The 16687-nt window shown below is 28.6% G+C and overlaps 3 protein-coding genes across 5 annotated transcripts; 2 read left to right on the forward strand and 1 right to left on the reverse strand.

Annotated features, from left to right (window-relative positions):
- Positions 1 to 864: 864 nt before the first annotated feature.
- On the reverse strand, positions 865 to 12893 carry LOC128387872 (rab effector Noc2-like). 2 transcript variants are annotated; one of them, XM_053347152.1, is made up of 6 exons: positions 12569 to 12893; positions 2847 to 3064; positions 2240 to 2380; positions 1781 to 1910; positions 1509 to 1595; positions 865 to 1418 (listed from the first exon to the last, which is right to left on the reverse strand). In XM_053347152.1, exons 2-6 carry the CDS (start codon positions 2915 to 2917, stop codon positions 1293 to 1295), a joined length of 555 nt encoding a protein of 184 aa, XP_053203127.1. In that variant the 5' UTR covers positions 2918 to 3064; positions 12569 to 12893; the 3' UTR covers positions 865 to 1292. The 2 variants fall into 2 exon arrangements, with proteins under 2 accessions (XP_053203127.1, XP_053203126.1); XM_053347151.1 differs by lacking the exon at positions 12569 to 12893 and adding an exon at positions 4174 to 4314.
- On the forward strand, positions 4418 to 11156 carry LOC128387869 (T-box protein H15-like). 2 transcript variants are annotated; one of them, XM_053347147.1, is made up of 6 exons: positions 4418 to 5497; positions 8195 to 8311; positions 9359 to 9515; positions 9588 to 9764; positions 10488 to 10555; positions 10688 to 11156. In XM_053347147.1, the coding sequence occupies exons 1-6, from the start codon at positions 4515 to 4517 to the stop codon at positions 10692 to 10694; spliced, it is 1509 nt and encodes a 502-aa protein (XP_053203122.1). In that variant the 5' UTR covers positions 4418 to 4514; the 3' UTR covers positions 10695 to 11156. The 2 variants fall into 2 exon arrangements, with proteins under 2 accessions (XP_053203122.1, XP_053203123.1); XM_053347148.1 differs by having other exon boundaries at positions 10691 to 11156.
- LOC128387871 (transport and Golgi organization protein 2 homolog) lies at positions 12060 to 16649 on the forward strand. Its single transcript, XM_053347150.1, has 6 exons — positions 12060 to 12352; positions 14541 to 14669; positions 15567 to 15743; positions 15825 to 15984; positions 16062 to 16172; positions 16247 to 16649. Exons 1-6 carry the CDS (start codon positions 12214 to 12216, stop codon positions 16386 to 16388), a joined length of 858 nt encoding a protein of 285 aa, XP_053203125.1. The 5' UTR covers positions 12060 to 12213; the 3' UTR covers positions 16389 to 16649.
- The last annotated feature ends 38 nt before the right edge of the window (positions 16650 to 16687 follow it).

The raw sequence follows: 16687 nt of genomic DNA on the forward strand, positions 1-16687 counted from the left end.
CTCTTACCTTTCGCTCTCTCTCTCTCTCTCTCTCTCTTTATTTATCTCTCCTTTTCTTACTTCTTCCAATAATGATGACATTTCACCTCCTCCATCAACTCCACCCTCTATAATTCATTGCCATCAATTTTATCATGATAATTAACTCAAGATAATATTTACCTTACCTCATACAATTGATATTCATTGATATCATTTTTTTATTATTACCGTTACTTGTTTACCTGGGAGTTTTTTTTTCTGTTGACAAGAAAATATCAAATTCAATAATAAATTAATCATTGACTCATTTGAATCAGATTTCAGTTCAATATTATTATTATCCCGATAATCAACCTGATATTACAATCAAAATGATAACTTTATTGATTAATTGATATAAATAAGTTTAATTGTTATCCAAAGGTAAACAAAATCAAACTAATCATTGGATTTTAATTGTTTACATTGAGTGAGATTTGCTTGTACATACGTTTAAAAATCTAATACAATCAATATTAATTAGATGATCAAATTTAAATCTCTAGTTGATTGCAAAGGAGAAACGAGATTTTTTTAATTAATTAAATCACTGAAAGTGTTAATTGTTAATTAAATTTTGTTTGATTGATTTTCTTTGACATTGTCAATCAAATTTTCAATCTAATCAGAAAATTTTTTCCAATATTTTGTTTCTAGTGGTCATCATCATCTTTATATTGGTCAAATTCAGTTTGGTTGATGTTTTATTAATTATCAATCAAGAATAAACTTTAATTAAAGTTCATCTTTCAAGTTGTTTCGAAATTTCGCGAATTTGTGCTGCCATCTATTGGAATTATATTTAACCGGTCGAACTTTTTTTCGATTAAAATTTTGTCCAATTACTTTTTTTTTCGATAATTAAATAAATGGATATTTTTGTTATTTAATTGTTACAATTGAAAATTTACAAGTTGATTTGTTCAATATTTAGCACAATTGTGATTAACGTTTCTCATGCAAGGGGAAAGTTAAACATTAAATTAGTTGGTTGATTGTTGATTAGAAATATTTACATGAACGTTTTTGATTCAATCGATTTTGAAAACAATTGTTAATTACGACGATTATTAAATCATCAATTCATTTGAACACTTCTCTATACATGGTAAATATAATTGATTGTTGCGATGATTTTTGAAAGATGTTCAAAAGTCGATTAGTCGTTGACAGTAAATTGTGTCCAATGATGAGAGTTTAGTAAAAATTTGTGTCCCGAAAATCATATATAATCATGATCGATGATTAAATTTAATTGTAATCAGAAGCTCTCAACGTTTAGAGATAGAAGATGAATTAACTCGACTATTACTCGAACTGGTGGTTGGCATCGAGTGATTAGGCGTCAATGATTTGGGTATTTTCTGGAAAAACCAGGCACCAGATTTTTTCCAAATCTAAATCAACAGAGAGAATCAAATTAACTAATTAAATTGAATCAAATTAATGTTCAATAAGACAAATCGAATCAAAGATCAATCAGTTACCTCTCGTGTCTCTGAGCAAATTTTACAAAGCCAAATGGGCTCACCGGTGGGAGTGAAAGTGTCAACGCCGCATTTACTACAAACCGACTGATGGACAATAATTAAGGAAAGAATTGAATTAAATTAATTGATCACAATCACTTTCGATTGAATTTTAAGGTTACAATTCTATTCGATAGATGGCACAAGTGAAATCATCTTTTTCCAAATTGAGATGAAAAAGTTTCTTTTCTTGAAACTTTCATCTTATCGATTTTCTTTTTCGTTCTTACCTTCGAACAGTCTTTACATGTGTGATTTTGTGCACCAAAAAGGCCAAACGAATCGCTACAAAGAGCGCAAACTTTGGAACCATCGCCTTTGGCGTTTCGTTTCATATTGTTCAGTCGATCTTGTAATCGACTAGAAAAAACAGAAAAAGAAAGAAAAAAGTTGGACCGATCAATTTATCGAATAAAATTAATGATAATTCCATGATTAGAATTGAGTTAAATCTGTCAAGTTGATCATCTTTGATCATAATTGAATCAATGAGAAGAATTAATTATCAAGGACTAATTACTCTCTTTCTCTCTCAACAGATAAATCTTATTGTCATTTAATGGGTTATTTGTTTTCCACGATCAAATTAACTCATTGAATGAGCAACACTTGGAATCAATAGATGAATAAATTAATTTCAATTTTAATCTGCAAGAGAAAAAGTAACTATTAATAGATCAATTAATTACCTGATTCGATCAGTTTCCAGTCTCTCTAATTGTTGTGATCGTCTCAATACATCCATGATTATCTGTTGCTCTAATTCACTAATTTGATTAGCCGATGAAGGTGAGTTCGAGCCACTTTTAACACACCAGCCAGTGTCCAATCTGTTAAATACAACAATTAATTGATTAAATATGAAATGAGATTTGTAATTATCAATGAGATACAAGAAAAGTAAACAACAATTAAGTAAGAAAATCAGTTTCACAGATCGTTAAGAAAATTAGACAAATCATATTGGAAAAACATATTGAGGTGGAAAAAAAAGTTTGACAGTTTTGCTTAATGTCAACGAGATCGGGAAGTTCATGGGGAGGGTGGAAAAGAATCACATTAACAGGACACTTCGATCATCCATCTTGACTTTGTTTCCATCGATTAATTGATTAGAACTTTTTTTTTATTCTCTTTTTTTTCTTGTTCTCTTCTTCCTTTTCCGGTTCGCTTTTCTTTCGCATCTCTCCCTCTCTCTCTCTCTTTTTGTCTTCCTCATCTTTCAGAAACAGTAAACTCGATTGTGTGTCTATGGGAAAAACGGGTGATTAATTAATTGTGATTAATTATACTCACTTAGCTCTTAATGTTAACTCTCTATCATTGGGACAGATCCAACGACTTTTACCATCAGAGTTTCCATTCATTTTTGCTTTTCTATTGATTATAATTAGTTGATCCAGTTCTTTGATTTTTTTGATCTCTTCTCATCCAATGATTAACTTTAAATTAATTGTTCCTTCAAAATTTGATACATTTCTAGAAGGTAATTGTCATTTAAATCATCATTTAATCTGGAAAATCAAAAAAAAAGTCCAAAATTGTAAATTGATTGTTAGTCTTGATCACTTGTTGATTGATTTAAGATTTAGTTGATCGATTAATTTTTTACTAATATTGTTAAAACAATTACTCTCTCTGTGATTAATTTAATCATCGGTAGAGCTCAATAGTTGCCTTTCATAATTAGATCATTAAAACGCCAATCAAATTGATGGTGATTAAGATAATCCAATATAAATCTAATCTATTGATTGCGAGAAAACTTTGATTAACTTAAAATATTGAATAAATTGTTTGTTGTATCATCAAATTGAGATGATCAACTTATAAGGTAATGAAACTGTTTGTTGTTGTTGGTTAACCATTGTAACAATTTAATTAATTGTTTAAGGAGGTTCGAAATTTTTCGAAAAGTAAACCAACATTTATCAAAAGAAACTGTGAAATTTTCTGTGGTTACACAAGAAGATAAAGTGAGAGAGAGACTGAGAAGAGAGAGAGAGAGAGAGAGAGAAGAAAAAATTATGTGTCAAGAAAATTTTCTATCAATTACAAGGGAAAAAATTGTCTTCTGTTTCATGTTGAGGCTAATTTATGACAAGAGGATGAGGACCAAGAGCGAGAGCGAGAGAGATACAAATATATTCAAGGAGAAACACTGAAGATGAGGATGGAGATGATGCTGAGAGAGAGAGAGAGAAGGAGGCGAGGCAATATTTCGGGTTACAGTTTCTCTTCAAGATGAACCACAACCTCCTCCGGAAGTATCATCAGTATAGGAACGGGTGTACGTCTTGGAAAGAGGTTGGTTTCAAATAGAAGAGAGAGAGAGAGAGAGAGAGAGAGAGAGACTAAATAGACAGAGAAAAGGTACTGATAATGAAGATGAAGATGGTGAGCATTTGTTGACGTTTAACTGATGAAGATGAAGATGATGATGATGATGAAGATCGTTGGGTAAACATAAACATTCCGATGATTCTAATGTATGTAAAAATTGAAATTTCAATTTTTAGTTATTAGTCTTTTCCGTTATCTTCATCATCTTCATCTAATGGTGCAAATGATGAGGATGATAACGATGATGATGATGATGTTAAGCTATGTCAGTGTAACTTACGATGTGTTGTTGTGAAGGTGTAAAAACAAGATCTCAATAAGATACAAATTAAATACGAAACAAATTGTTGTTATATTTTTAAAATCTTGTCACTAATTCATTTACTTTTCACTGTTGACAATTTAAAGTTTAAACAGACTAAACATACAACAATTAACTTTGATTGTTAATAAATTGTAAACTCTTTTTTTTTATAATAACTTGATAACTTTCTAGTCTCTCTGTAACTTAATTTGTTTAATTGTTTGCTGATCTTTTCGTTTATTTGTTTTATCCAAATAATTTCAATGTTTGATTATTATTAATCCGATTGGTTTAATTTGATTAGTTAATCTTGGATTATGTTTTATCCTGATAGAGAGAATCAAAGTTTTTTCAGTAATTACTATCAAGGGTATCATCATTTTCATCATCATCAACAACAACAACATCAAACCCAACAAAATGGACCAACAATATCATCGTCATCGTCATCATCATCATCAGCATCATTAAATTATCAATTATCAACAACACAATCAACTGCTGTAATAGTTGACAAAGTTTGGGATCAACAATCAAATGAAATGTTTTCAACTAATCAAGATTTGATATTATCAGTTAATCATCAGCATCACTCAATCAATGATGATGATAATAATAATGATCATCTTGATGGTCAATGTAAACTTAATGATGGACAGGTAATTGTTGATAAAGGTGATAATGAAGGTGATCAACTGGTCAGTTCAAAGGAAAAACTTGAATGCAATGAAATTAATTGTGAAAAGTCAATTGAAATTAATGATAATTGTGATGAAAATAATAATAATGATAATAATTTAATGCAAATAACAAATGGACATCAACAACTATCATCAAATCATCATCAACACAATTTACTTCATCCACTATTATTACCTGATTCTCATCATCATCAACATCAACATCAACATCATCCTCACCTTCATCAACAACAATTAACTGTTAATGAATCTCATGTGGAAATAAAATCTATTTATCTAGAAAATAATAATGATAATATAACCTCACTGGACAGAATTGAGTCTTCATCCATTTCAACCACTTCTCCGGTAATTCATGAGCAAATGTCAACACCGGCATCATCATCATCATCATCATCATCAAGCTCATCTTCATTATCATCAACAGCAACCACCATAACTGAATCTTCATCAAATACAATCAATCAGGTTAATGAATCAGGTAAATCTCCTCCTTTACACCCTAAGCTTTGGGAGGTAAGAGCAACACTTGAGATGAAGTGTCTATGGGATGAATTCAATGAACTTGGAACTGAAATGATCGTAACGAAGGCTGGAAGGTAAGTTGAAACAATTAACATGGTTACAATTGAATTGACATCCAATTAACAATATAGAGATACATTAATTTTATTAACTTGAAGAAATCATTGTAATTACATTGATTGTATTCATTCAATTAGTGAGATAAAAAATCAAAAATCATTCATGAAAATCGGTTCAAATATAAGTCATGCAATACTAAAATCTTTGAACAATCAAGAATCAATAAAAAAAATTAAGTTGATTGTTACATGAAATTCAGTAATATCAACAATTGGTTTGATTTATTTCGAGGAAAAAATTTGAAATTTCCAATGAAATTAAAAGTTACCATGGTAATATAAGAGAAATTCAATCGATAGTAAAATGAGATTAAATTGATGAGATATAGAGACGAGATAATAAGCATGATTTATATCATGAAAGAGAGAGAGAGAGAGAGAGAGAGAGAGAGATAATCAAGAATCAATTTAAATTACGATGATAAAGTTAATTAACAGCGTCAATGATAAACAGATTTTTAGAACGAAAAGTTTACTTTCAAGGTAAAGTCTATGGAGAAGGAAAAAAGTTTCTTCTAATCCATTTTGTCTTCCTCATCATTTGATGATGATCATCATCTCTTTCATCATGTTCATCATCTTCCATCATCCATATTAAACATACACCAAATAGGAGGAGGAGGTGGAGGAGGTGAAGAGGGTGGAGGAGGAAACAGACAAAATGTAAAACTCATATTAGATATTTGAAGAGACATGATTGATTAGATACGTCAAGAATACGAAGCCTGGATTATTTATTTTGCCTTCATCCGGATTCATCTCATTTACTGTATCTTAATTACCTCATTTTAAGCAAACTTTTCACCCTAAATATATCTTATACACTCCCTCTTATCATCATCATCATCATTTTCATCATAAAGATGAATCTTCCCTTGCAAAAGCGTAATAATTATTCAGTTGAAAATCAAACATTTTGTATCAACATGATAAAGTTCATGTTGATTCAAAATGAGATTTAATTGAAATTTGTTACACAAAGAGAGAGAGAGAAAAAAATTTCTATCATCTTTATCTGCTCTTATTTCTCATCATGGTCTCTCTCTCTCTCATCTTCTTATTATATGATTGGATGATTTTGAATCAGTTCTAAGCTGAATGTTGATTGAGAATATGAATATTCAATGATTCTCTCTCTCTCTCTCGCTGTATTCATCAATTTGCTTCTTGTTCATGTATCACTTTGAATGGTGATAAAAGTTTACCATGTAATCTGTTTATTATCCTCATGATAATTCTGAATGAGAAAATTGTGTAAATATTCAGTGAGATAAAATCATCATCATCATCATAATGGTTATGAGAATGAAGAAAAAGGTGAAAGGTGGGAAAACAATTCCCTGAATATTATATAAAGAAAAATATTCTCGAATAAAAATTCCATGAAATTATCATGATGATGATTTTTCAGGTGAAAATATTATCGAGTTTTCTCATTTCTTAGCTAGTTAGAAATTCAATTCCAATTAAATATATATATATAGATAATTAATTCCATTGGTTGTAGAAAATTGAATTTGATGAGTTAACAATGAATTCATGATAATAATACAAATGGATCATGATGATAATAATAATAGTTATCTAAATGATAACCTGAATTCAGAACTTTTTTTTTTTTCCAAATTGAGATAAATGATTCTGATTATAGATTATTGTAAATTCGTTCTGTTGATGAAACAATTTACATGATGAATTTACATGTAACCCTGAAAAAAAATGCTGAGAAAGGAAACAAAAATCGACTTTTACCTGGAACTTGATAAGAGGTAAAAAAGTTCTGGAAAATTGAAAATTGAGAATTCTTGAAATATCATCAACAATACTGATGATAAAGAAGAAGAAAAAAAAATAATCATCAATAAGTTGGAATTGGGGGAAGATCGAAAAACGAGAAAAACTTTTTTTGTCAGAACTTTTCAAATAGAATATTTTTCATTTCGAATTTTCTATTTTTTTTTATTTTCTCTTTTATTCTTCATCGATTCAATAGAAATCATATTGAGATTCAATATTATAAATATTGTATTCACAGAATTATATTATTACCTTAATATTTATATATTCAATTGAATATATTGTTCAGTTATCATTCCGGAAACCATGGTAACCTTTCATTAGGAAATCATCATGAAACAAGTGGATATTAATATTATTTTGTCATGAGAAAAGTTCATGATTTTTCAATTCAATTTACTAATATATAAGGTAACTAATGATCATCAAGATAATCAGATTTAATCATAAAAATCAAATATTGCAACTTAATTATGTAAACATTGAATAATTTAGCCTAGAGCAATCAAGGATTAACAATTTAATTATGATTATTTTCATCATCATGAAATTGCGATCATTTGAAAATTTAAGATTTAATTTGAATTGTAATTGATTGTTGAATATTGTTGACATGCTAATCAAACTTGAATTGTATTGATTTACTTAATTGTTACAAAAGTTTTCTTGGTGATTTAATGATCATGTTCATCTTTGACATGAAACAATTTATGATTAACTCAAAATTATTGCCAATTGATTGATCAATTAATTAGTTTGCTATTATTTACAGTTGAATGGATTGATTAATTGTTAATTGGTGCATAAAGTAAATACATTTTAATGGTAAACAATTTAATTAATTGTCATCAACAGGAGGATGTTTCCAACTTTTCAAGTTAAATTGAAGGGATTGAATCTTGATTGTGATTACATTTTAATGATGGATTTCATACCTGTTGATGAGAAAAGGTATCGATATGCATTTCACAGGTAAGTTGATCAACTTTCAATTAACTTAATCATCTAAATAATTAACTAAATATTTACAATCGTTAAGCTTTAAAATTGAAACAAAAAACGTTTCAACGAGCAAAATAATAGTGATAATAATAATAACTCCCAACCAAATATACAAAGAGATGAACGTGATCAGAATTTGGATTGAGCTAAATGTTGAGAAAGTTAATTGTGATTAAATTGTTGACATTATTCAATAGATTGGTAACAATTGAAAGCTAAGTGCTTGAAATTGAAGTGGATTTAAGTGAATAGGAGGTGGGAAAATTTTCACCCAGAAATTGAATTGGAAAAGTTGAAGAAAACTGAGTTAACTTTATGAAGAAAATTAAATCATTGGAATTGGAATCAATCACAATTAACTAATATATTCTTTGAGTAATGATTAATGAGCACTGTGAATTGTGAGACTTTTTAATTGTTTAGAATTGAATGGAAATCGCAAATTGCCATCCAATAGATTTTGGTAATAGATTGATAAGATTCATACTCTTTTTCAGTTCACATGATGGATTCTCCTTCATGATGATGGAACTGAGAATTGTTCTTGATGATGATTATGGTGAAATTTCAATTTCAAAAGATTTACTCTCATGTTCATTTTAATCAACATCATCATTATAAATGAATAACAGAAGAATCAAGTTTCATTATGATGAAGGTAAAGAAAAAAATTTCATCATGAAAATTCAGATTCCAAAAAGGTAACATGGAAACAAGAATGAAACTCATAACCTATTATCTAAGTTGTTCATGAGTTTAGAACTTTCAACTTGAAGATATCATCATGTAATTTCATCATCATCATCATCATGGTGAAAACTGAAAGAAAGTTCAGAGAGTTGGCTTGAAATCTACTAAGATTTTACTTCTCGAAGATGAAACTTTTTTTTTCTCCCGAAAAAGTTGATTACTGTTCATATTTTGTTAACAAATTGTTAATGTTGTTATAAGTTGATTATCATCAAAAGCAACATTAACTATTAAACAATTAACTCTAATTATCTTTTCACGGTAAAGTTCAAGCTGGATTGTGGCTGGTAAAGCTGATCCATCGGCTCCACCTCGAATTCATATTCACCCTGATTCACCCGCCAAGGGTTCCCACTGGATGAAACAAGTAATTTCATTTGATAAAGTTAAATTAACCAACAATCAACTAGATGACAATGGACATGTAAGTTTATAATTAACTCTCCGAATGAAAACAACAACAACAATTAACTTAATTGCTTCCATTATCTTATAGATTATATTGAATTCTATGCATCGATTTCAACCTCGATTCCATGTAATCTACCTGGCAACTAATTCTGATCAATCTGAGTCGGAAATTAATTCTAATTGTTATGGAATCGATAATTTTAAAACATTCATTTTCCCAGAAACTTCATTCATGGCAGTTACAGCTTATCAGAATCATCGAGTAAGTTGTTTAATTAGCTAATCAACAATTAGCGTAAATTAATGGATAACAATTGACTAATTTTCCTTTTGTTTGTTTAAATAAAAATTACCATGAAAGTTAATTAGTGTAATCAATTAATCAGCTGGATAGAGAGAGAGAGAGAGAGTTAAAATTATGATTGTAATTACAATTGAAATGATGATCAACTACTATGATTATTATGATGATTTAATTATTATTAACTTTAACTGTTAACCGCTAATATAAATAAACAATTTAAATTGTTTCCTGTTAATCATCAGGAGTGAAAATTATTGGTGATAATAAATCAATTCTAACAATTAAAACTAAATCAACAATCTCAAGGAAAATAAATCAATGAGAAAAGAAAAATATTAATTTAACTTTAATGAGAGTCAACAATTTATGATAACAATTAATAAATTATCTTACATTGGAAAGTCAATCCATGTTAATCATCATAACAATTAAAAAAAATTTCTACCAAAAAAAAGACTATAATTTAAATTATTTGCAATTTAGATCATAACAATCAATTGATTGCTCTCAATTTCTTTGATTGTTAATTGACTATTGATATGATGAAGTTAATTTAGTTTCTTATCTCGTCTAATACAATTTAATTACTCCATTGTGATTAATGGTGATGTATGATAATCAATTGATTGTTTCAAAGGTCAACAATTAACTAATTCTGTCTTGATTGTTTCCATTGATTAGATTACACAATTAAAAATAGCCAGCAATCCGTTTGCCAAAGGATTTCGTGATTGTGATTTGGATGAATGGTAAGTTAATTGTTAACAATTAACATACTAATTGTTTACCATAATATAAATGATTATAACCCAATTAATATTAATTGTAATGATAAATACACTAAGACAATCAAATCTAATTGCTCTGTCCTTATGTTTCAGCAGATGAAAAATCAAATTGAATCAATTGATTTCCAAGCCAATCTAATCATCGGATTCAATTGCAATTAAATTTAATCAACTAATGAATTAATCATTAAACAACAACAACATTGATCCAGGAATTAAAGTATCATCACAATTAAGTAACAATCAGTAAATCATATCAACTCCACATCAATTTAGTCAATAACTTTTTCTCAAAGGATCAAATTTTCAATGACAACAATTAACTGATTGATTTTTAAATTGATCTAAACCAATCAATCTCAATCTAATAGTCATCAATTAATTAGAAATTAATTAACCTCTCTCTCAATTGATTTAGAAATGGATTAACTGAAAAATTGAGATATTAAATTGTTGAAAGTTAAATTGATAAAAACAATTAAAAAAATGTAAATAAATCAACTAATTAATCCTGTAAAACATTTAATCAAATTAATTAAATTACAAATGAGAAAAGGATACATTAAAAACCTTAATTGTAATCAATTTAGTAATTTAATTATTCAACCAACAGTAATTACTTTTTGTTTAGTTGATCAAATTACTAGGGATTCATGTGTTAATCAAAAGCAAACTGTAAACAATTAACTTAATTGTTGCCTCAATGTTGATTGTTAAAAAACAAAGACAAAACAACAAAGTAATTTGAAACTTTAATTAATTAGTTCATTACTTTTAATGATGAACAGTTTTAATCACAATCAACAGTAGCAATCAAACTAAATCATTATTTCATCATAATGATAATAATTAAAAGTAATTAGATAAATTATTAAGTTAATTGTTACATTAAGGGGAACACAATTAGTTTTGAGTAAATATAATTAACGGAGTAAATTAACAAACCAACAATTAATTCACTTTCTTGATTGTTAATCAAATCAACCGCTTCTCAGATAATCAATCATCTTACTCTTACTTTAATGATGATAACAATTAACCCGCCTGATTTGATACAATTAACTTAATCATAACCATCAGAATGATTTGCAAATAAGTAAATCAATAAATTGTTGATTCAATTTTCGTAATCAATGTCAACAAATTAGATTAACAGATTGAAAATGTAATCAGATTAAATTACCGGATAGAAAGTGAATCAAATCAAAATTACAATTTAATGAAAGAAAAACTGATTAAATAATTTAAAGTTGATTAACTGATTTGATCACAATTAATAAAATTGGGTAGCAAATTAACATTAATAATGAAGCATATGTTTGATTTAATTGTTGACAAAGCACAGAATTGATTAACTTTTTGATTGTATCCAATTTCCTGGGATGGAAGCAACAATTTAACCAATTGCTTGCTAATTGTAACCATTTAATTGTTGCAGTATTTATTATATTCAATTTAAAGATTGTGGGATTATATTTAATTGCAATTGAAAGTTAATTGTTGCTAAGAAACTGAAGGTTTAACATTAATCAGCTGAGAAAGTGAATTGTTTACATTTTGGTTTAGCATTTTGATATTTTTCAATGAAAATTCAATTGATTTGTTAATTGTTTACAATTATGTGTTTACTATTTTTCCAATTAATTAAACCCAAATCAGTGAATTCATTTAAATTAATTTTAATTAGTGTTCGTGATGAATATATGAATCGACCGGCAACTAGTGCATCATGTTGGTCGGATAATCAAATAATTGGAGGTAAATTAAAATTGTCAAATTGTCTAATTGTTTTTGTTTACAGATCAACAATTAGTTGATTGTCATTTAGTTGACAGAATGATAATATTGTCAATGGGGTTTCAAGGGTTAAAAAAAATCAATCAACAATCAGATTGTGAGTAAATTGTTTCAATGGCAGATCATCAATCAATGATTAATCATTGATGATAATAAGGTTATCTATGATTATCTTACCTGATGATGATGGTGATGATGATGATGATGCTGGTGGTTAAAGTGATAATGATGATGATGATTTGGAAGCCAAGGATTTTTGTAACAATCAACAATATGGAATCAACAACAATTTAAATCTTTCACTCTCTCGGTGTTTATATTATTCACTTTTGGTGTTACATCAACAATTTATGGTTTAGATTTGATGGTTTTTTGTTTGTAACTGTTTCCTTGATGATAAACTATGAAGATGATGAGGATGAGGATGAAAGTTGATTCCTGTTTATGGATTTGATGGTTTATTATGAGATTTTTGTTCCCCTTCAAAAGGATCAACAAATTGTTACAACTATTGTGATGATGATGATGATAAATGTTTACAACAAACAATCAACAGGAACAGTGGAGGAGAGAGAGAGAGAGATAAGGTGTTTCCAATGAATCTTTTTCCTCTCTCACTAACTCACTTGCTTTCTCTCTCTCTCAAGGTAACTGGTGGTTGTTATTACTTGACACTCAGGTAAAAGAGAGGGAGTTAGAGAGAGAGAGAGATATATATTCAGGTATGAATTTTTCTTCTCAATTTAAATTCTTCTTCTTGATCTTTTCATTTCACTTTCCAATGGACAATGTTTACATATTGATGATGGAATTTGATTATTCTCTTTCTTTTCTTATTCTCTTGAATTTTTCTGTTCTTTTCTCAGATTCTATGGTGTATAACATATAAAGGAAACATGTTTACAAACGGATACATTAAAGTGTGATGTCATTTTAAGCCAAATTTCTCATCATCTTCTCTCTCGATCTCGATCTCTCTCTCTCTCTCTCACTCCAATGTCTTTCTCTTGGAGTGTATGTTTAATGATGGAAGAGGCAAAAATAAAGGACAGACTCCGAAGGTGGTTTTTAGTTTTCCTCCATTGATCCAGTTACCTTTCCACCTCCTCGTCATCATCATTGAAACAAGAGAGAGAGAGAGAGAAACATGTTGGAGAGAGAGAGAGAGAGCGATTTTTATCATCTCTTCCTGATGATGAAGATGAAGATAAAAAAGTAGAAAAGATATAAATCTAACATGTTCGTATTTCTATTCAACGCCGACTCGATACATGGAATAATATTATCTTGTTCCAATGTTGATCATATTGTTTTCCTCGTGACTTTCATCTTTCATCTTCCATTTTTATCATCATGCTTTTTATTAATATCTTTTCTCTCTCTCTCTCTCTCTCATCTACTTACCTGATATTATTTCAAATACTAACCATCATCATGATCAATTGTCTAGATGCACAATAATAACTTACCTGTAATAACATTTTCCATTCTTAATCTTTCATCTCTACCAAATTAACCAACATCATTAGACTCTTATTATTATTAGACTCACCAAAATGACCACTTGACCAAATCAATTGTCAATCTATTTTCTCATCTTCCATTTATCATCCAACTTTTTTCTTCTTTTCATATAACAACAAATCCAACATCTAACAGGTTGTTACTATTATCGAAATACATTGAAACAATTTCTCAAATTATCCTTCTCATTGACTCTATCATGTCATTTTCACCTTAAATTCAATTATCTTGACGATAAGTATTCAGTTTATGGTCAATTTCAATCCATCGATGACATGGATTTGATATTGTTATTGACTTAATTGTAACCATTGTAACAAATATATACTCTTATATATATTATTGAATGATAACAAACCATCAACAGCTTTTAACCATTAACTGAATACATATAACCATTAATGTAATAATCAAATATACAAAATGTATATTCACTTGATAATGGTCAATATATTAATGACCACTGGTGTATGAACAATAACCTAATTTAAACACAGCCTGAGTTTCCTCAGTTAATTACGATACATAATCTCAACAAACATCTCATTGATTTTTCTTAATTTTATTATTCTTTTCCTTTGATTATTATTATACGATTATAATTGAATCTGGAACAACAATTTAGCCCAAGACATGGAACCAGGACGAGAAGGTGGAACCTGGTTAGCAATTAATCCGATTACAGGGAAACTTGGAATCCTTTTAAATATCTTAACAGTTAAATCGGATATTAATCCAAATGCTCTTGGTCGAGGTAATAATAATCATCCATCATTAATTAACTTAACCAGAGTAAACAAGTTGATCATGAAACGATTATAATTATTATTAGTTAGCTAACTTGACAGAATATTAATAATCATCATGATTAACTAATTGTCTATAAGAGAAACAATTTCCATATGATTGTGGCAACTTAATTATCGTTGAAATTTGACAAATCAACTAATTCTAATTAACTTTCACTCACTCTCTCTTTACAATTTATCCCAAAGTTCAGATTAATATTAATCATGATCATAATCAGCTTTCTTGCTCATTCACTAATTAGCTAATATACTATTAGAATCGGTTAATTGTGATGATATAGTTTTTGATTATGGTTTAAGGTGAAAAACAATTGCTCGTTTGAGTTGATTCCAATTCTCGAGAATCAAGATGATTAATGATTAAGGTTTTGAAAGATTGTCAAGAGATTTTTTCTCATCTTCTCTGTCTTCGATCTCTGTCTAAAATAATCTATCCCTTTATCCCTGTGGATATTATAATAATGATAAAACATGGCGACATGATGATGAATGATCAATAATATCCACTGAGAATTGAATTTGTTGGTTAAATTGAGAGATTGATGTTCACCATTAGGATTTAGTTTACTATTATTTTCATGATATGATTTGTATTCTTGTTCAGAGTTGTTGTTATTTTTTTTTCTGTCTCTCCATCAAACAATAATCAACAATCAACAATAAAGCTTAATTGTTGATGGCATTGGAATCATAATTCATGTTGATTCATTGTTCTAACTTGATAATCTCATCAATAAATCATAATCAACTTTTTTCCCCTTCTGGTTAATCAGCCATTCAATTGTTACGTATCAATTTTTCAATATTGATAGTTAATTGTTTCCCTTTCATTTGATTTTCAGGTAAAATTGTCACTGAATTTATCAATTGTCATGATACTGGAAACTATTTAAAATCATTAGTTGATTGTTCATCTAATTATAATGGTTTCACTTTGGTTGCTATTGATTTAAAATCTGATCCATCGGTGGCTTATGTTAACAATTATAATCAACCATCAGTTGTTAATCTTAATCCAGGTAAATTGTTGATACGATTTGGTTGACTTTATTTTGGTTGATTAAAGTTAATTGTTGAGCTATTGTTGATTCGTTTAAAAGGAATCCATGGATTTGGTAATGCTCGTAATCCATTGGAACCTTGGAGAAAAGTTAATTATGGTTTAGATAAATTTCGTGACATTGTAACGGAAATTAAATCAACTGATCGTAAACAAGAATTGATTGACAGATTGTTTCATATGGTTTCAGATGACACAAAGTAATTTAATCAAATTCAACCATTTATTTATAATTATGTAAACATAAATCACTATTTACTTAATTCACAACAATTAGATTACCCGATGATGAGAGATTAAGGAGACAAGCATATGATTGGCCTGATAAATACTTGAAACAATTAAACTCATTGTTTGTTGAGATTCCCAATAAGGAATATGGATCAAGGTAAATTGTTGATTGTCGACAATTAACTTTGGTTGATTAATCTTTTTCCGCTTTTATTTTTCATTGATTCCAAGAACCTGGTCAATTATTCTGGTTGATGGTCAAGGAAACGGAGATTTCATTGAGAGAACTCGAGTTCCACCAATACAATTCTCTGAGAATCAAATTAAATCCGATTGGAAAGAGACTCGATTGTCTTTTCAATTGTCGAGTTGATTTCATAAGTTCTTAGTTGATTGTTAATTTCGATCACAATTTATGATATCACGATTTTCGCTACACGTTTAGTGGCCTTTCTGTCGATGGTCAAGCTCATCGAAACTTTATTCAGAGATTAATCCATCAATTAAGTCATTTGGAATTCATTAAGATTCTGATTGGATCACTTTCTTCATGTTATCATGTTTTTATGAATAATTGAAGTGATTAAAGTGAAGAAATGATTTAGATTATTTCTAATTTGATTGCGGAAAGAAATATTTTTTTCTCGGAAGAAATGAAACAATTTTTTGTTT

This window comes from Panonychus citri, unplaced genomic scaffold, assembly GCF_014898815.1.
Source record: "Panonychus citri isolate SS breed McGregor unplaced genomic scaffold, ASM1489881v1 Contig00094, whole genome shotgun sequence".
Taxonomy (NCBI): domain Eukaryota; kingdom Metazoa; phylum Arthropoda; class Arachnida; order Trombidiformes; family Tetranychidae; genus Panonychus; species Panonychus citri.